This window comes from Papio anubis, chromosome 1 (genome assembly GCF_008728515.1).
Source record: "Papio anubis isolate 15944 chromosome 1, Panubis1.0, whole genome shotgun sequence".
Lineage (NCBI taxonomy): Eukaryota > Metazoa > Chordata > Mammalia > Primates > Cercopithecidae > Papio > Papio anubis.
The window spans coordinates 201,289,708-201,310,232 of record NC_044976.1 but is presented as its reverse complement, the minus strand read 5'-3'; the positions used below and the strand labels follow the sequence as shown (position 1 = coordinate 201,310,232).

The 20,525-nt window shown below is 42.4% G+C and overlaps 1 protein-coding gene across 4 annotated transcripts in view; it reads right to left on the bottom strand.

Annotated features, from left to right (window-relative positions):
- DISC1 (DISC1 scaffold protein) overlaps positions 1-20,525 on the bottom strand; it is a 340,168-nt gene that overhangs the window by 251,318 nt on the left and 68,325 nt on the right. For 3 of the 4 annotated variants that reach the window (XM_031659336.1, XM_031659330.1, XM_031659333.1), the window contains exon 4: positions 3,098-3,227. The exons of the other annotated variant lie outside the window; for it this stretch is intronic. In XM_031659336.1, the coding sequence (XP_031515196.1) occupies positions 3,098-3,227 (130 nt within the window). The remainder of the gene's footprint in view (positions 1-3,097; positions 3,228-20,525) is intronic. 4 annotated transcript variants of the gene reach the window in all.

Sequence of the window (20,525 nt, the reverse complement as noted above, 5' to 3'; positions counted from 1 at the left end):
CTACTACCAAGACATTCTAAGAAAAAAGTAAAGCCTCAGTGTCCCCAATTGCTCCAAGATTACAGTCTTACTGACAAAGTCTCTCAACTAACCTCTCTACTTCCACCTTTGACTTCCTCTACCCTATTCTTTTCTTTTTCTTTTAGTTTTTTTTTTTTTTTAACTGGTAAAACACATGTAGCATAAAATTCACCATCTTGAGCATTTTTTTTTTTTTTTTTTTTTTTTTTTGAACCAGAGTCTGGCTCTGTGGCAGGCTGGAGTGGAGTGGCGGATCTCGACTCACTGCAGCTCCGCCTCCGGGTTCACAGCCATTCTCCTGCCTCAGCCTCCCGAGTAGCTGCGACTACAGGCGCCTGCCACCTCGCCCGGCTAGTTTTTTTTTTTTTGTATTTTTTAGTAGAGACGGGGTTTCACCGGATTAGCCAGGATGGTCTTGATCTCCTGACCTCGTCATCCACCCGTCTCGGCCTCCCAAAGTGCTGGGATTACAGGCTTGAGCCACCGCGCCTGGCCATATCTTGAGCATTTTTAAGTGTAGAGTTCAGTGGCATTAAGCACATTCACATTGTTGTACAACCATCACTGCCATCCATCCACAGAACTCTTTCCATCTTGCAAAACTGAGACTCTGTACCCATTGAAAACTAATTCCCCATTCTCTCTTCCTCCAAGTCCCTGGGAATCACCATTCTACTTTCTCTATGAATTTGACTTCTCTAGGTAACTCATACAAGTGGAATCATACAGCATTATCCTTTTGCGACCAGCGTATTTCACTTAGCATAACGTCCTCAAGGTTCAACCATGCTGTAGCATGTGTCAGAATTTCCTTTCAAGACTGAGTAATATCCCATTACGTGTACCTACACATTTTGTTTATCACTTATCTGTTGATGAGAACTTGAGTTGTTATCAGCTTTTGGCTATTGTGAATAATGCTGCTATGAGTCTATAGGTGTGTAAACATCTCTTTGAGTCTATGCATTCAATTTTTTTTTGAGAGAGAGATATATATACACACCCAGAAGCGGGGGTGGCTGGACCACACAGTGAATCAATTTTTAATCTTTTAAGGAAGCTGCATACTGTTTTCCATATTGTCTTACATCCTATTCCTAATACAGGGTCAAATTATTTACAGTGTGGTCAGATCAATGACATTTAGCATTGTTTACTTTAAACTTTCTAGATGTTCCTAAAAGCAACACTCTGACTGCAGCTGAACGCCATTATACAGGCAAAAAACTCTCCCTAAATGAAGGCATCCAATGGTTCCCTGTTGCAGTCTGAGAAAATTCCAAATCCTTAAAAGGCCCCTTTATCTCTGACTTCCTCCCCAAATCCTCCCCCTCATTTACACTGCTCCAGCCACATGGGCCTCCAGCTGCCCTCTGAACACATGAGGCCCACTCCCACTCTAGGGCTTCATCTTGGTATCCCCCTGCAGGATCCTCTTGCAGAAATTTCTGCAAGGCCTACTCCCTCTCCTCTTTCAACTGCTGGGTCCAATCTCACTTCTCAATGAGTAGACTCCATCCTCCACATCATCCTAGTCTACTCTGGGAAGCTCTTATCACCCTACAACATACCAGTTATCTAATAGAGGTTTTATTATGTTTATCACTTATTGTCTATCTCCCCATTCTCACCCCCTAGTAAATCAAAAGCTCCCCAGGAATCTCAAGCATTTCAAACAGTATCTGGCACTCAGTGAACCCTCAATAAATGTCTGTTGAATAAATGAATATTCAAGTACCTTTCCCAGAGTGCTTCAAACACTAAGTGCCCAGGGCTAAAATTATTTTCTCTACACTCTGACTTTCTCAGGAATTGTGTAGACCTTTAATTGGCAAATGTTATTAAAAATGAAAAACCAGAGATCACATTTTCAGCTATCCAAACAGTATAACACATTGACTACATAAGTGCTCAGTTAATGGAGGAAATGGTTTCAAATAAATTGCCCTGACTTTTTCCTCCCTTTGCCTCCTTACTCTTGAAGTGACCTGGATGGGGCAAATTCAGATAACAAAAATATTCGATGGCCAGAGCAGAGAGGGGAAGCCTCCAGCCTAAGCCAGGATTTGAACTTGAATGTTGAAGACCTATGCTCTTCCCATGAAGTCACGTAGCTTCCAATCAATGCGTTCTCATTGCTCCCCACTCATGCTTCACAACTCCAGGCTCAAGCAGGCACGGACCCTGTTTCAAGATTCCCTGCCTCTCGGGTGCCCTGTCAACTTCCAGAGCTCTGGCTTTAACTCGGTGCTGCACCCAGATTTGTAGCCTCTCGATGATTCTTAGCCGGCTTGCATCCTCTGTTCTGGGCCAACTTTGGGCTTCCACGCAGTCGGCTAATCATTCCAGATGTGCCTGCCTTGCTCAGTCCGGACTTACAACTCTGTCTCTTAACAACTTCAGCTCATAGACTACTATGATAGGAATTTCCACAAAGGATTTTCACAGCACAGATGTCTTTCTGCCTTTCAAAGGAAGCTTCTAAAGGTCAAAATGATAAGAAGTGGCAAATTGGCCTGGCAGACAAGAAAAGCATATTCAAAAGGTAATGAGGAATATCGAAAACAGGCGCAAACGCTGCTGAGCTTTCAACCCTCGTTTGTAATGAGATTCCTACAAGCCCTCTAGTCATTCCCACCATCTCTCCTTTTTGTACTCCCCAGCTTGACAGCCAAGGCTCTAATTGCTACACTCAAGGAAAGTAAGACCCACTTGGCTGCATTTGGCTTAAATGGATAAGAAAAATGCTGGCTGGGCATGGTGGCTCATGCCTGTAATCCCAACACTTTGGGAAACTGAGGCAGGAGGACTGTTTGAGCCCAGGAGTTCAAGAGCAGCCTGAGCAACATACTAAGACCTGATATCTACTAAAAATTAAAAAATTTAGCCAGACATGGGGGTCATGCCTGTAGTCCCAGCTACTTGGGAGGCTGAGGTGGGAGAATCACCCAGGAGCTCGAGGCTGCAATGAGCTATGATTGCGCCACTGCCCTCCAATCCGGGCAACAGAGCAAGACCCCGTCTCAATGAAAAGAAAAATGCCATGATATTTCCTGAAGATCTTTCACCTGCTCACCTGTAGCTGCTGCTTTTCCTGAAGAAGCCAGTCTCGTCTCGTGATGGACACATGCAAGCTGTCCTGAGCAGTGCGTTCCAACAGCCTCGGCTCCGTTCTGAGTGAGGCGTGGGTGTCGTCTCCACTGGCCCTTAAAATAACACATACCTATTGGTACAGGTTTGGGGAAGCTGAAATCCTCATGTTGACAAGTATTTTAAGAGTAAGAAACTCCAAGTGGCCCCCATCTGTTCTCATACTTAGGAGGGTACTTACCTGTTTTTAGGATGAGCTCCTAAATGTAAGTTTCTACTTTAATTACAATCTCTTGGGATTTTTGATTTTTCCCCTTAGTCAGAATACTATTATGGGACCTGCACTGTCCCATAAGGTAGCCCGTGGCCACATGTGACACATGGTTAGCCCAAATTAAAATGTGCTGAAAGTGTAAAACATACACCAGATTTTAAGGATTTAGTATGAAAATAAAGAGTACAAAATAACTCATTAGTAATGTTTTTAAGTTCATTACGTGTTGAGATAATATTTTGGATATATTGAATTGAATTAAATGTATTGGTAAAATTAATTTCACCTGTTTCTTATTAATTTGGGGGAAATATAACAAGATCTTTATTCAAATGATTAGGAGTGTTGAATTCACACTCACTATTTCTGAAATTCACCAGTTCCCCTGCCTTTACAGCATCCACCCTTCCTCTGCTCATTTAGAATCTTCCACTTTGCACTAATGTTTGAATCACTAGTCAATGAGAAGGCTGTCACTGAGGGTTTCAGAAGATTTTCTCCCACAATCAGCTTTAATCACAGAGAAATACACTTCTTGCAGAGCCCACATCACATTTTTTTTTTTATTCCCAGCACTTATCACAGAGTTGAACTTAATAAAATTAGGCCAAGAGTTCTAGAAAATGCAGCTGAGCTCCTGGTAGCATTTCATCTAATTCCTGAAATTTTCACTTGATTAACTTTGTTCTTAATCCTTTTTTTTTTTTTTTTTTTTTTAAAGAGTGTCTCACTATGACACCCAGGCTGGAGTGCAGTGGCACAATCTTGGCTCACTGTAACCTCAGCTTCCTGGGTTCAAGCAATTCTCCTGCCTCAGCCTCCCAAGTAGCTGGGCCTGTAGGCGTGTGTCACCATGCCCAGCTAATTTTTGTATTTTTAGTAGAGACAGGGTTTCACCATATTGGCAAGGTTGCTCTCGAATTCCTGACCTCAAGTGATCCTCCCTCCTCGGCCTAAAGTGCTAGGATTACAGGCATGAGCCATCGCGCCTGACCATTAATCTTTTTTAATGTGGCTACTAGATCGTTTAAAATTGTGTATATGGCTCACACTAGATTTTATTGGATAGCACTGCCTTGGATTATCCAAACAGGAGCAAATTCCAGAACTGAACTTGATGGAGATTAAAAGGAGGGGTGATTGATTTGCAGATGCTTGGGTGTGAGCTTCTCAGAAAAGATTTGCTGAAAGGCTGTCAAAACCACTTAAAATCTGTTAGGCTTCTTCTCTTATTCTTGCCAGAGTTGACATATTTGGTAACAGTGATGCTGGTGAAAATGTGGCAGAGGCTTGGGCCTTACGTTGGTGAGCTGTCTTTACAGGACACTTGGTGGTATTTGTCACCAAAGAATAATAAATTCACCTTAAAACATTCCATTTCCAGTGGAATGAAGGTGGGCAGAAAAACAATTTACCCTAAGCAAAACTACACCAACAATCCAGGGAAGCTATGTCTAAGAAAACACCACCAACTAAAACTAAAAGGCAAATGACAGGTTGGGAAAAATATATTGCTACACATATGGCAGAAAAAGGGTTAATATTGCTAATTTTAAAAAGTTCCATCAAATTATGAAGGAAAAGACAAGTGCACCAACCAGAAATTCCAAAATAATGGAATACGGCTGAGCGTGGTGATGCACACCTGTAGTTCCAGCTACCTGGGAGGCTGAGGCAGAGAATTGTTTGAGCCTAGGAATTTGAGACCAACCTAGGCAACATAGCAAGATCCCCCACCTCAGAAATAAATGAAGCAAAACAAAACACAAAAAACGAATTGCAAAGTGTTAAGGAACATGATTACTATCCAAAGATTTTTTTTGTGTGTAGGGCGGGGGATGGAATCTAGCTCTGTTGCCCAGGCTGGAGTTCAGTGGCATGATCTTGGCTCACTGCAACCTCTGCCTCCCAGGTTCAAGCAATTCTCCTGCATCAGCCTCCCGAGTAGCTGGGACTACAGGCACATACCGCCACACCCAGCTAATTTTTGTATTTTTAGTAGAAACGAGGTTTCACCTTGTTGGCCAGGATGGTCTCCATTTCCTGACCTCGTGATCCGCCCACCTCAGCCTCCCAAAGTGCTGGGATTACAGCCATTACACCGCGCCCAGCCTCCAAAGATAGTTTTAAATTAAAATCCAAACAACATAAAATATCATCTTTCACCTAACAAACTGGCCTGTCAAAGGTTTTCCCAAACCAGAAGTCTTTGGTGAGATAGGGAATAAGAATGACACTTAAAATTAAATAGAACTTGGGATGCTACATTCCCACATCTAAGTATTGATTGCCTGTAAATAATCATAGTTTTACACAAAGATTAGCTACAAAAATCAGGTGTTTTCTTAGTAGCCCAAGACATGCCCCAGCATCAGGACCTCTTAGCAATGCTAAGCAGCCACTAAAATTAGGTCACACAAGAAGATATACTGGTCTGGAAAATGTAAACTATTTATTGCTGTTTTCTCTAAAGCAGGTTTTATGGCAAAAAGTATAAAATGAACCATTGTAAAAATATTAATAACATGTATATAAAATAAAAGAAAAATATTCACCAAAATGCTATCAGCTCCTATCTCTGGGTGGTGGAATCACTTCTTTCCATTGATCTTTCTAAAGTTTCTATAGTGAGCATGTATCATTTTTACAACCGTAACATAAAATGTTTGCCAACACGCACTAAGTAGCTGCACTTTTGATTTAAATATTTTAATACACCCAATTAGTCTTGTAGCTCCTGAACATGCCTGTGTTTTAAATAAAGCTCATCAATAACATCACCTTCAAGGTCCCCTTCCCTTGCAGAGGAGCACACATCTGTAGCTTCTGACACTTGGAGGCATAAACTCAGCATCCTAAAAAGGCCAAATTAAACCTATCCCCTCCTTCTACGGAATCTCCCACACAGCTAGATCTTGTCTGCCACCTTTGTACTTATTTCACGGCTCAGTGAGGAGAAGCGTGAAGCTGCATGTTCTTATTTATATATTAACACAGGGTCGCGCTGCCTCCGCATTTCTTAGAAAAGAAAATGAGTAACTGATCCTAATATATGTTGTGCTATGTTTGTCTCCTTTTACTCCTACCCCATTTCATTCATTCATTCAGAAAAAGAGAAAATATTACTGAGCTCGCCTGGTATGTACTATGGATTGCGCTTGGCTCTGAGGATACAATGGTAAACAGTTCTTGGTTCTTCCGTGGAGCAGGAGAGACAAATGCATCAACAGAAAAATTACAAGGCAATGAAGACATGGGCAATGCAAGGCATGGACCAATGACGGTAGACTTTAAAGCTGGGGGAGACTCTTCCCCCTTGCTGAGTCCTAACTTGACACTTACAAAATAAGTGAACCAACCGACCATGGTGCAATGAAGCAGGCTTCATATTTTTAGAAACAATACTAGGAAATATGTCACCTCAGCTTTTCGAAGTTAGAAAACAGCAGTTACAGAAAAAGGAACCTTGCTTTCCTTCCTATGTCTACCAAAAAGATCAGACTCTCTGAATAATCTTAAAGGTCACTTATTGTAACATATGATGCAATTTAGAAATCTATTCTTTGTTTTATGTGCTTAAAGGCAAATAGCAGCAGCAACAAAAATGTTTAAACTGATAATAATAAAATAAACTACTGTGAATCGAGAACATACTGCACACTAGACGTCATCTTTTGATCACATTCGCTTCTCGTTACAGACCTAAGATGAAGATGCTATTATGCCAGTTTTGCTGATGAGGAAACTGCGTCCCAGGGGTTCCGGGTCTAGCCCATGGCCACGCAGACAGCAGGAAGCACAGTTGAGGAGTCAATGCGGATCAAGCTGAGTCCCAGGTTCCTGCTCTTTCCCAGATATCACACGCCATTAGGTTCTCAGCAAGCCCAGGAACTTCCATCTCCCCTGTCTTCCAGTCACATCCACACACACCCATTATTTGAATCCTCTTGCTGGCTACCAGCAGGGCAGTGCAACGCAGACAGTGCACAGCATGTGGAGTTAGAGGCCACCCTTTGGGTCTTGGTTGTGCCTTTTTCACGCTGTGTCACTGGACTTACCTAATCTCTCTGAACCTTACCTTCTTTGTTTTTAAAATGAGAATGACAGTGATGTGGATAACAAGAATGGCTTCCCTATGGAGTAAACTATGGGGAACAAATTGATCTGACAAACGACCACTGAGCATCTACTGTATACAGACCCCACCCTCGCACTGGGGCTGGTGGGGATGGAGACAGAACACCTCCATCCTCAAGAAGCTTGCTGTTGATCTCCCCAGCATCTCAATGTTTGCATCGGGAAAATGAACACTGTACTCACGTCCAAAGCACCCACTTTCTATACAGAGTAAGAAAGATGAAAAATGTGGGCCAGGCATGGTAGCATAAGCCTATATAATCCCAGCACTTTGGGAGGCAGAGGCAAGAGAATCACTTCAGCCCAGGAGTTCTAGTCCAGCCTGGGCAAGACAGTGAGACCTTATCTCTACAAAAAAATTAAAAATTAGGCACGGTGTCAAGTGCTTGTAGTCCTAGCTACTCAGGAGGCTGAAGTGGCAGGATAACTTGAGCCCCGGAGTTACAGGCTGCAGTGAGCTATGATCATGCTGCTGCACACCAGCCTAGGCAACAGGGCAATCAATACCAAGAAAGAAAGGAAAGGAGGGAGGGAAGGAAGGAAGGAAGGAAGGAAGGAAGGAAGGAAGGAAGGAAGGAAGGAAGGAAGGAAGGAAGGAAGGAAGGAAGGAAGGAAGGAAGGAAGAGAGAAAAAAAGAAAAGAAAGGAAAGAAGAAAGAAAGAAAAGTAGAGAGAAAGAAAAACAGATAAAATGTGTCTGAGGATCTTTACATGTGGCAGAAGAAATGTCTGGAACAAAACCATCCTACTACCATCAGCTACTGATGTCTGTGGGAACGAAACACACTTCCTCTTCTGGGCTCCAGAGGTTCAGCCTGTTTGCACAGTTCCTCGTTCCTGACTGTGAACCTGGAGGGAAGCGACTGAGCTCATCTCATGGTGAGGACCCCAATGCCCAGCGTTAAGTAGGGGCTTGGCAAATATTTATTGAATGATTCAATGAGTCTGTGTCCTAGAAAATCCAGAAGTCATTTATATTCACTTTTCTATTGCTTTGGATCATTTCTTTGCACTAATTTATTCCCCAATTTGCTCTGCTTATGCTAATATTACGAGTTTCTTGAATTTCCTAAATAGATACCATCTGGGTCAGGATGAGAGTCCTTGAAGGAAATCAACACAGAATTGAAAATTACCTACAGAGGAGCTACAGGTGGTAACTGGGAATTCTCTATATTATCATTAATCACATTAATTACTTAATCCATAAGAAAATCCCCTGTGATTAACCAAAACTCCTCTCTCTGTCTCTCGTATTCTTCCTCCAGGTAGAGAAAGGGATCCACAGACAGCTGAGTGATGGCCCCAGGACACACTGTAGCTCAGCAATGAAGCAAGAGACAGGCTTCCGTCTTTCAAATCTTCTGTCCTCTGAGTCAGGCTTCCTCTCCGTTCTGCAATGTTGTCCCCTTTACATTCAATAATTCTCAATGTGTAATCCCTCATGTCACTGCAAATTAGCATCGCTGCTGTAAACTAATCAGTATGCAAAATGAACAAATCCCTCAGGGGCAAGAATTAAAAACATGCAGGGTAGAATGTTAGAACAGCACTCAATGCCAACGGGGATTCAGGTGTCCAAGATCACACCCAGACCCACAGTTTCATACAGATCTCCATCAGCACCGCCCCAGTACTGGAAAAATCTTGGCCTTTTCCATCAACAATTTAAAGGAGGATAAAATCCATTCATAAAATAAAATCGTACATCACAGAAAAAAAAATTAGCTGCAAATTGCGCAGGAAAAATGGTTTCATTCCATTGACAACTTTTACTATGTGACTGTTGTGAATGCATATTTTCAGGAATATTGAAAAAAGAATGAAGAAATCGTCTAAGTATCTGGTTCCTCTGCTAGCTTGTTAAGGGGTGCATGCCTGTGATGAGCTTACTTTGCCACCTCCTTCACAGCCCAGCACTCAGGCCCCCTGGGCCCTCTAGTGCCCTTGGCATTGCTGGAGAGGCCACCTTCAGAAGCCTTTGCAAGTGCGAATGTCGACGGGGCAAGAAGCCAGGAAATCCACCTGTGAGAAAATCCTGCACCAGAACTGCTCATGACAGTGCTGTGGTTAACGCGTCTTCACATGTAACGCAGGAGGTGCCTCTCCGAGACCCTAATGTTGTTAGAGTACCAAAAACATTGCTTTGTGCCACTGCTAGAATCGCAGAATTTTAGTCTCAGAAAGGACCAAAACTATCAAGACCAATGTTCTCATCGTCACAGTTAGAAAAACGTGGTCCTGAGGAAGCGCCACCTTTCAGATGACTATTTCTGGCAACAAGAGTTGCGTACAACTCTTCTGATTAAGGTTGCTAAGCGCTGCTCCCTACTGAAGACTATTCTATCAAATTTATGTCATATGACTTGTGTGTTCCATCTGTCCCTCTTTGGGAAGACGGTGATAAAGAATGAGTTTGGGCCAGTCATAGAACCAACGAAGTGCACTCTTAACCTAGAAATAGCTTGCTCATTCAATATATGACGACCTAAATTACCAAAGCCATTCTGAGAGCACAAAAGAATACTGTAAAATTGCCAGAGACAATACAGGTAACTTTATAATTCTTCCATATATATATGATTTGGGTCTAAAAAGTAAGGAGCCTGGAGAAGTCACATTCCTTGGGGAACTGACTTTCATTGTTTTATACAGCCTTATCCCACTCATAGAAATGACCGCCCTGCAAGAGAGACACATGAATATTCATTTGAGTTTATAATAGTTATGCCTGATGCCACTGGCCTCAGGACAGACTTCAGTTGAGTTTGAACAAAGAGGGTGATATGGAAGACCTTTATTTGGGAGCTTTTATTTATAATCCAGTAGTTCCAAAACAAGTTCTGAGAAGTCCTCTGTGGCTCACCACTTATGTTTCCCCTCTTGTCCTTTCTCCCTTCTTTTGTTGAGGCCATGACAAAGGGTCTGGAGTTGGTCTCCTGGGAGTGGGACACAGGGCATGCCACTGTCCCTTGTGGTTCCCCATCTCCTGATCTGATGTGGGGTTCAGAAATATATCCTTGTTTGTTGATAATAACAAATATTTTTTTCTTAGCAATGGGATCTTGCTCTGTCAGCCAGGCTGGAGTGCAGTGGTGTAATCATAGGTTACTACAGCCCCAAACTCCTGAGTTCAAGCAATCCTCCTAGGACTACAGGCATGCACCATCGCATTTGGCTTGTTTATTATTATTTTTTTGTAGAGATGGGGTCCCACTATGTTGCCCAGGCTTGTCTCAAACTTTTGGTCTCAAGCAATCCTCCTACCTCAGCCTCCCAAAGAGCTGGGATTACAGGTGTGAGCCACCATGTCCAGCCAGTAATGATAATTTTTATGTTGTATCATAGCCATCTCATTTTATATCCTGGGTAAAATGTGTCTGTAACAGTTACTTTCTGGTCTCATACAGTGTATCTTGATTCCAGTCTTGAGAGCTTAGAGCCAACCATCACTGAATTCTGTGACACTGAATGCTGTGTTAGTCCCTATATGAGAACCAAAGAGAAATAAAGAATCACATGTTTCAAAAGCAATCAAGGAGCAATTGGTCAGAGGAAGAATGACTCTGTCCAAAACCATCACGGTGCTGCACAACATTCGTCTTCTCTGTTCCCATCTCAAAGGAAGTATGCTAGTGGGAAGTATGTGGACAGGTAAACTGGGGCTCTGCCTTGATAAGCCCCACTGGAAAACCATGATAGACCTTTGTTTTAAACTTTGTTATATTTTGTTTGCTTGAGTTTGGGAAAAGGTCTTTGATAAAGGACATTTTGTGTGCACATGCATACAAACACATACATGCACACACACAATTTCGGTTACAAAAAGGACCAGTTTTCATACACATATTGGTGAAGATTCAGTGGAAAAATGCACGGGGTGTATAGTTAGAGAAATGCAATGTATTCATGAGAAAATTATCATCCAAATGTGTGATGATAGTAGGCCAACTCTCTCTCTTAGGAGAAAGGAAAAATAACTTTCTTTTGATTGGGTGGAAGACACAGTAGGAACAGATGCCTCTCTCTTCTCTTCTGATCCCTATTGTCACAGGATATTGAGCTAGAATTTTCCTGTTGCTCCAGAGTTGGAAACTAAAGCTGAAGGACGTAGACCTAAATGCCCTGCATTCTGAATCTCTAATGACGGAGTGGGGCATCCTACCCCTGGGGCTGCTCAACCAGCAACTCTGCAATCAACCACCACTCTCAATACCCACCCACCTGTTGGCCATGTAGAAAATAAAGTCTTCATGAGAGATGCGTTTTTCTCCCCTACCCCATGGTTTGCCTGTCCAAACCTGGCCACATGGGAGTAAACTCTTCCACTCAAACCCAGTGGGAAAAAAAAAAAATCCACTAGATTCACTCATAAAGACTGGGGGTGCCCTGCAAGAAGGAAGACTTACATCTGATTCTCCAACATGGTTATCTGTCTATACTTAGGTTCTCTTAACAGCAGAGTCTGAGGCAGGGACCTGAGTACAGGTTGTTTTTTGAAGAAGTGATTCCCAAGAAACTAGAGTGAGAAGCAGGAAAATTCAATAAAAGGTTCATCGTGGAGCTGGTCACCACACGGGCAAATGGAACCCAATGGCCAAAAGGTTCCTAGTAGCAGGAACCTTCTAGAAAAGAAAAAAAATGTGTGAAGCATGCCTCAGAACTGTTCCCTAAGAGGTTGAGTAGGCTGGGGCATTGGGTGAGGGAATTATCCATCCCCACCCCTCTTTACACAGGTTCTGAGAACACCTGTGCAGGCAGGCCAGATGAACCTGTTGGGTGCCTGAGTGGAAAGCCAACAGTCAGCATGGTTCCCTGTTGTGGAGGGAATCTGAGGGAGGCTGAGGGATTGGGACACAGGGCACCCAAACTGTCTGCTGCAGCATTGTTTAAGCAACTCACTTCTGATGTGTCGCTGCCCCCTCAAGCAGGGATAAAGGAATTAGAGAGACCTAACAGGGCAAAGAGGGTCTACTATGGGGTGGCCTGAACGTACACCATTTGTTGTGGCAAAGATACATGAACTTCCCACAGGAATCAAGAGGACATCACAAAAGTTATTCCTCCAACAAGCAAACCCACTGGGCCAGAGGACCCCACAGAAGAGGGGTCAAATGATTTGAGTACCGATATCTGCCCTCCTCAGAGGAACCTGGTTAACCCCTGAAGATAGTTAAAACTCTCTTGGCTGCTGGCAGGATCTGAACATATCAAGGGTGACCCAGGGTGCTCTTCTACATGAGTTCAGAGGATTAAACAGTGTTTCTCAAAAGTTGACTTAAATTTTGATTTTTAAGAACAAAGTGACAACAAAAATAATAAAACACAAAGTATCTGATTGTATCTGAATATTTACAGCTTCTTAAATCTTACCCTAAACTAAATTTTCTTAACCTGGGAACCAAAGACTCTCTAAGGAGTGAATGAATAACTCAGAAGAACTGTGAGTCTCCTGAAAACACACTCAATAGTTTGCATATATGTACATGTGTACACGTGGTTTTGCAACAGAGGAAGTCCATAGCTTTCATCAGCTTCTCAAAATAAATAAACACTTGATCCCAAAAAGGTTAACAGGCACTTATTTGCGTTATTAATTAGTATTTAAAGTTGTTCATGTTGATACAACTATTTTATTTCTACAGGAAAAGCACCACTCATTCAAAAATATTATATTTCCCCCTTGACTCAGAGAGCCTGAGAGCAATTTCTGTCCAGGCTCTGGTCTGTGTGGGCTTCAGCCTGCCATGGCGGCCCTCTGTTGGTCACTGTGAAAACTGCAGTGGGTAGCTAGCACACTGAAAGGCAGGTTTTAAAAAATTACTAGTAACTATGTAATTGTGTTAACATGTATTAGAAAAATTTCAGAAAGTTAATTTCAACTCATTCTTTTCTACTTATGGTAATAATAAGACGGGTAGATTTAGCTAAACAAAAGACAAGATAAAACATAAATAACTGAAATTTAGAAACCAGTGATCTAATTTAACCCCCTCATTTTCTGATGAGGGGAGTGGAGTTTGGAGAGGTTCAATAACTACACCAAGCCATATACAGCTGGTTGGTGGAAGAGAAAGGACCAGAAATGACCTCCTACCCAAGGTTCTGTCAAGATTCTGTGCAACTCCTTCTTGCTGACAATTTCAGAAGAAAAGCTGAAGGAGCATTTTCCTCTAGGGCATCTGAATCCCAATAAAGTAAAGTCAGTCTCTCTCTCTCTCTCTCTCTCTCTCTCTCTTTCTCTCTCTCTCTCTCATCTCTCTTTCGATATTCATATATACGTTTGTGAACCTATATATAACTACACATGCATATATGTCACATTCACACATTCAATGAATACAGATTATGGGTCAGACACTATTCTAGTCTCTAGAAATAGAAAGATAAATATAATACAGTCTCGTCCTCAAGGAGCTTATCATCTGTCAGAATAAACAGATATTCAAGAAAACAGATGTATTTAAGACCTAAGCAGACGTGAAGTCATTCAAGGCATGCTGTCATTCAAGGGGGAGGCAGTGTGACTTATGAGCAGAGCTTTGCAAGGATATTAGTTTCACTAAGTCTGGAAGAATGGGCAATAGTTGGTAACAACAATGTAGTTGGTAACAATGGGGTACCAACAGTTGGTAACAATGGGGCATGAGCAAGATCATAGAATCTAGAAATATTTAGAAGCTGGGGGTAACATATAATACTTCAGTAAGTGTCTATTGCAGATGCTGGTAATGTCTAGTTAAATGCTGGGCAGCTGGGCAGCTGGGCAGGGGCTGGATCGTGAAGACTTTTAATGTCACGCTAAGCAACATGAATTTTATCTTGCAAGCAATGGGGAGCCATTGAGCATAATGTAATACTTCTATCATGGCCTTGTGGAAGATGCATGAGAGGCAGTAATAATGGAATCAGAAATACCAGCAAGGAGACCATTGCCATAATCCAGATTGAAAATGTTAAAGACCAGAACTAAGGCATGGATGTGCAGGTGAGACAAGTGAGTGGGAATGAGAGAGACAGACAGTGGACGCAACAGGACTTGGTAACCAAGGACTGTGGGGAGGGATGGAAAGGGAGGACCCAGAGATACCTCAGAGTCCTTGCTTGGGTAACTGGGTAAATGGCAGTGAAAGTCACTCAGACTGCGGATATAGGAGAAGGAACCAAATAGGAAGAACAATGGTAAATTTAGTTTAAAAGATAGTAAACTTAGTAAAAGACAAGGATAAAGAGATAGTAATTTTAAGGATAAAAAGATACTACATTTAGTAAAAATAAGGGAGATGTTCAATAGAAAACTGAATTGTGGATTGGAATTCTGGAGATAAATCGGGGCTAGAGATAGAAATTTGGGGAAAATTAGTATAGAAACAGTATCTGAAGCCTCAGAGTATTTGAGACCACCAAGAAAGAAGATACAAAGTGAGAAGAGAGGAAAAGCTAGAACAGAAGACAGAAGAACAACAATATTAAAGAGAAAGGGGCCGGGCATGGTGGCTTATGCCTGTAATCCCAACACTTCAGGAGCCCAAGGTGGGAGAATTGCTTGAGCCCAGGAGTTTGAGACCAGTCTGGCCAATAGAGTGAGACCCTGTCTCAAAAAAAATTTTAGAAGAAAGGGAGAGAAGGAGCTCATAAGACATTAAGCAGAATGGCCAGAAATGTAGCAGGAAGACCGGGAAGGGTGAAATCATGAAAGCCAACGGAAATGGGAGCTTTAGGAATGAATTTATTAAAAAATCTAGACACTGCCGTGATATATAGCAGAATAAGAATTGAAAAATGTCTTTTAAATTTAACAAATAGAAAGTCATTGCTGATTTTGGTAGAGATTTGAGGAGCGATAGAGATAGAAATCAGGTCACAGTGAGCTCAAAAAGTGAATGGAACATAAAAGCACAGTATACAGACAACTCCTGTGAGGAAAAGGAAAGAGGATGATAGCTCATAAAGTAAGCCAACAGTTAATATTGGCTTGATAAATGTTAAATAAAGACCTATACTTTTCTGGGGGCCTTAATAGGTCAAACCCCATAAAATGTTTGACAGGTTTCAAACAGTCAAATGTAAGAGATGTCCTTATGGTGTAACCTAATATAATTAAGAATGCATGACACTGGCTTTTAGTTAATCATATTCTATCAAAAACTTAGGCAAAACCACAATAAAAGCATCACTCTCTGCTATGGTTTGGATCTGTGTCCCCACACATATTTCGTGTCGAATTGTAATCCCCAGTATTGGAGGTGGGGCCTGATGGGAGGTGATTGAATCATGGAGATGGATCTTTCATGAATGTTTAGCACCATCCTCTGGTGTTCTCATGATAGAGTTCTCACAAGGTCTGGTTGTTTAAAGTGAGTAACACCTCCCATTTCTCTCTCTCTTACTGTTCCAGCCATGTGATATGCTAGCTCCCCCTTCATCTTCTGCCACGATTGTAAGTTTCCTAAGGCCTCCCCAGAAGCCAAGCAGATGCCAGATCATGCTTCCTGTACATCCCACAGAACTGTGAGCCAATTAAGCCTCTTTTCTTTATAAATTACCCAGTCTTGGATATTTCTTTATAGTAATGTGAAAATGGACGAATACAGAAAATTGGTACCAAGAAGTGAGGCATTGCTATAAAGATACCTGAAAATGTGGAAGTGGCTTTGGAATTGGGTAAAGGGCTGAGGTTGGAAGAGTGTGGATGGCTCAGAAGAAGACAGGAAGATGAGGAAAAGTTTGGGAATGCCTAGAAACTGATTGAATGGTTATGACCAAAATGCTGGTAGTGAAATCAACAGTGAAAGCCAGGCTGATGAGGTCTCAGATGGAAAAGAGAAACTTACTGGAAACTGCAGTAAAGGTCAATTTTGTTATTGCTTAGCAAAGAACTTGGCTGCATTGTGCCACTGCCCTAAGGAATATGTAGATCTCTGAACTTGAGATTAATGATTTAGGGTATCTGGTGGAAGAAATTTCTAAGCAGCAAAGCATTCACAATATGGCCTGACTGTTTCTAACAACCTATTCTCATATGCATGAGCAAAGAAATGACCTAAAGTTGGAACTTATATTTAAAGGGGAAACAAAGCATAAAAGTTTGGAAAATTTGCAGCTTGGTCATGTGGTAGAAAAGAAAAGCCCATTTTCAGGGGAGGAATTCAAGCAGGCTGCAAAAATTTGCATAAGTAAGAAGGAGCTCAGTGCTAATAGCCAAGACAATGGTGAAAAGCCCTCAAAGGCATTTCAGAGACTTTCATGGCAGCCCCTCCCCTCACAGGCTTGGAGGCCTAGGAGGACAGAATGGTTTCATGGGGCAGACCCAGGGCCCCACTGCTCTGCACAGGCTCAGGACGTTGCTCCCCACACTGCTGTCAGTTGTTCCAACTCCACCATGGCTCAAAGGGGTCCAGATACACCTTGGACCACTGCTTCTGAGGGTGTAAGCCATAAGCCTTGGTAATTTCCACATGGTGTTAAGACTGAGGGTGCACAGAGTGCAAGAGTTGAGGCTTGGGAGTATCTGCCTAGGTTTCAGAGGATGTATGGAAAAGCTTTGGTTGTCTAGGCAGAAGTCTGCTGCAGGGCAGGACCCCTCATGGAGAACCACTACTAGGGTAATACGGAGGAGGAATGTGGGGTTGGAGGCCCCACACAGAGTCGCCACTGGGGCACTGCCTAGTGGAGCTGTAAGAAGGGGGCCACCATCCTGCAGTGCCTGGAATAGTAGATCCAACTGGCAGCTTGCATCCTCAGCATGGAAAAGCTGCATGCACTCAACGCCAGCCTGTGAGAGCAGCTGCAGGGGCTGTACCCTGCAAAGCCACAGGGGTAGGGCTGCCCAAGGTCACAGGAGCCCACTCCTTGCACCAGTGTGATCTGTATGTAAGACATGGAGTCAAAAGGAGATCATTTTGGAGCTTTAAAATTTAACGACTGCCCTTCTGGGCTTCAAATTGCATGGGGCCTATAGTCCCTTTCTTTTGGCCAATTTTTCTCTTTTGGAACAGGAGTATTGACCCAATGTCTACATCTTGGAAGTAACTAACTGTTTTTATATTTTACAAACTCTCACAGGCAGAAGGGACTAGCTTTGTCTCAGATGAGACTTTGGACTTTGAACTTTTGAGTTAACACTGGAAATGAGTTAAGACTTTTGGGAATGGATGATTGTATTTTGCAATGTGAGAAAGACATGAGATTTGGGGAGAACATGGGTGGAATTATACGGTTTGGATCTGTGTCCCCACCCAAGTCTCACGTCAAATTGTAATCCCCAGTGTTGGAGGGCAGGGTCTGGTGGGAGATGACTGGATCATGGGGGTGGATACTTCATGAATGGTTTAGCACCATTCTCTGGCACTATTCTCATGATAGACTTCTCATGAGATCTCGTTGGTTAAAAGTGTGTGGCACCTCCCTCTTTTCTCTCTCTCGTTCCTACTCTGGCAATGCAATGTGTGTGCTCACCTTTCACCTTCCACCATGATTGTAAGTTTCCTGAGGCCTCCCCAGAAGCTGAGCAGATGCTACCATCATGCTCCCTGTATAGTCTGCAGAACCATGAGCCAATCAATCTTCTTTCATTTATAAATTACTCAGTCTCAGTTACTTCTTTATAGCAATGGACTAATACACTCTCCATCCAAATTGCAGGTAGGGCTAAAAGGCAGCACAGTGCACTGATTCAGGGCCAGGATGCAAGCCAGACAGTTGGGTTTCTGTCTCCCTCAGCACTCACCTGCTGGTTGGTCTGCCTAAGTTTGTTAGCTTCTCTTGGGCCTGGTTTCCTCATCCTAAAATTCAGGTATAGATGTAGATAACGGATCTGTATACATGTAGATATCAATATATAAAATAATACTATATATAAATATATGAAATATATAAAATATATATATTTAATACTATATATAATAAAATATATAAAATAATATATATAAAATAATAATACCCCTTAGAATTGTCATGAACATTAAATGAGTTATTTAAATGAATGAATGAGCAAACTGTAGTCTATCCATACAATGGAGTATTATACAGCCTTGAAAGAAAGGAAATTTTGACACATGCTATCAGATGAACGAACACTGAAGACACTATGCTATGAGAAATGTCAGTCACAAAACAGCAAATATTGTATAATTCCACTTGTATGAGGTACACAGAGTAGACAGATTCAGAGAAATGGAAATTAGAATGTGATTGTCAGGGGCTGGAAGAGGGGAAGGGATGGGGATTTATTTCTTAATGGGTACAAAGTATCACTTGGGGAAGAGGAAAACATTCTGGAGATGAATGGCACAACATTATGATGTATTTAATACCACTGAACTGTATACTTAATAATGGCTTAATCACTCAATCACCATCACTTAAGATGATAGATTTTATGTTATGTGTATTTTACCACAATTTTAAAAAATGGAAATAAGTTAAATGAGTAACTTCTAAAGCACTTAGTAACTGTTATGAAAGTGTCTGTTAAATAAATAGAAACATAAAAAATTAGCTAAATTTATTGTGCCTCAATTTTTGTGCCCCATTTTTATATGCTAAAAATCTCCCAAGACAGGAGTAGAGGACAAGAAATAACCCCAAACATAAAAGAATGAGAGAATTACATAAAAAGTCAACTTGGGAGTGGTCTCATGTGTGAAAGAAAGAGGAACACGCAATGTTGCAATGATGTCTCAATGTCAGATTAGAAAAGAATAAAAATGGCGAGGTGAAATTTTTTTTTTTTTTTTTTTTTGAGACGGAGTCTCGCTGTGCTCCCAGGCTGGAGTGCAGTGGCCTGATCTCAGCTCACTGCAAGCTCCGCCTCCCGGGTTCACGCCATTCTCCCGCCTCAGCCTCCTGAGTAGCTGAGACTACAGGCGCCCGCCACCACGCCCGGCTAGTTTTTTGTATTTTTAGTAGAGACGGAGTTTCACCGTGTTAGCCAGGATAGTCTCGATCTCCTGACCTCGTGATCCACCCGCCTCGGCCTCCCAAAGTGCTGGGATTACAGGCTTGAGCCACCGCGCCCGGCAGGCGAGGTGAAATTTACTCCCTATTGAAGAGAACCATGAAAAAGTTCACTAAGCAAATAGTTACAAGGAAGCACCTACCAGGTGCCATTCACTCTGCTATATGCTACTGGCAAAACTGAGAAAATAATTGGCCTCACTGTGCAGGCAGGCTTTAGGGAGGTACCAAAATAAACTAAATGTATAATGCCATGTACACTTAATAGGAATAGGCCAGAAAATCTTGTGATTGTCAGGGTCAATTGGAAGTGGGAAATAAAAAAGTGGAATTGTTGTGGCCATGTTGATAACTAAGTAGAAAGAGACCTGAATTGTGATGAGGCTCATAGCATTCATAAAACACCTGTTCCCTCTCAGACCTTTACCTGGGGAGAGAGGGAACATGCAGGTAGATGGAGCAGTGGTTCTCAGCCTTTTTAAGCATGCCAATATCTGGGAGCCACCCTTGCCTCCCACACCTAGACATTCTGACTTAGCTTGCCTGGGGTGGAGCCTGGACACTGGTAGGTTTTAAATCTTTCTAAGTTATTCAAACATGCAGCCAGGACTACAAGCCACTGGATTAGAAGCAGCAATTGCTCTCTATGTATTACTGATCTCAGAAGACCCTTGGGTGACAGAAATAGCAAACGTTGCTCAGGAGCTGGAGGTAGAGTTAGGAGGAGGATGGATTTTCATCACTTGGTCAGAGGGGACCATCTGTTTATCTTACAGAGTTACTATGATCACAGGACACCAAGCTGCCTCAACAAGAGGAAATTACCCCACCTTCTTAGAAGGGTAGCTTCCCAAGAGATGCTTCAGACCTGGGATGCAGTTGCACTTGAGGAGGGTCTCTCTCTGTCAAGTAGCAGAAAAGTCTTCTTTCTAGAGAAGCATGACCCACATGGGTCATCCCTCACTCTGGAAGAATCCCCACCTTCTCAACCAACAAAGGGCCCTTCCCAGGAAAGGCAGCCGAGGGTCTCTACAGCTAAGCTCCTC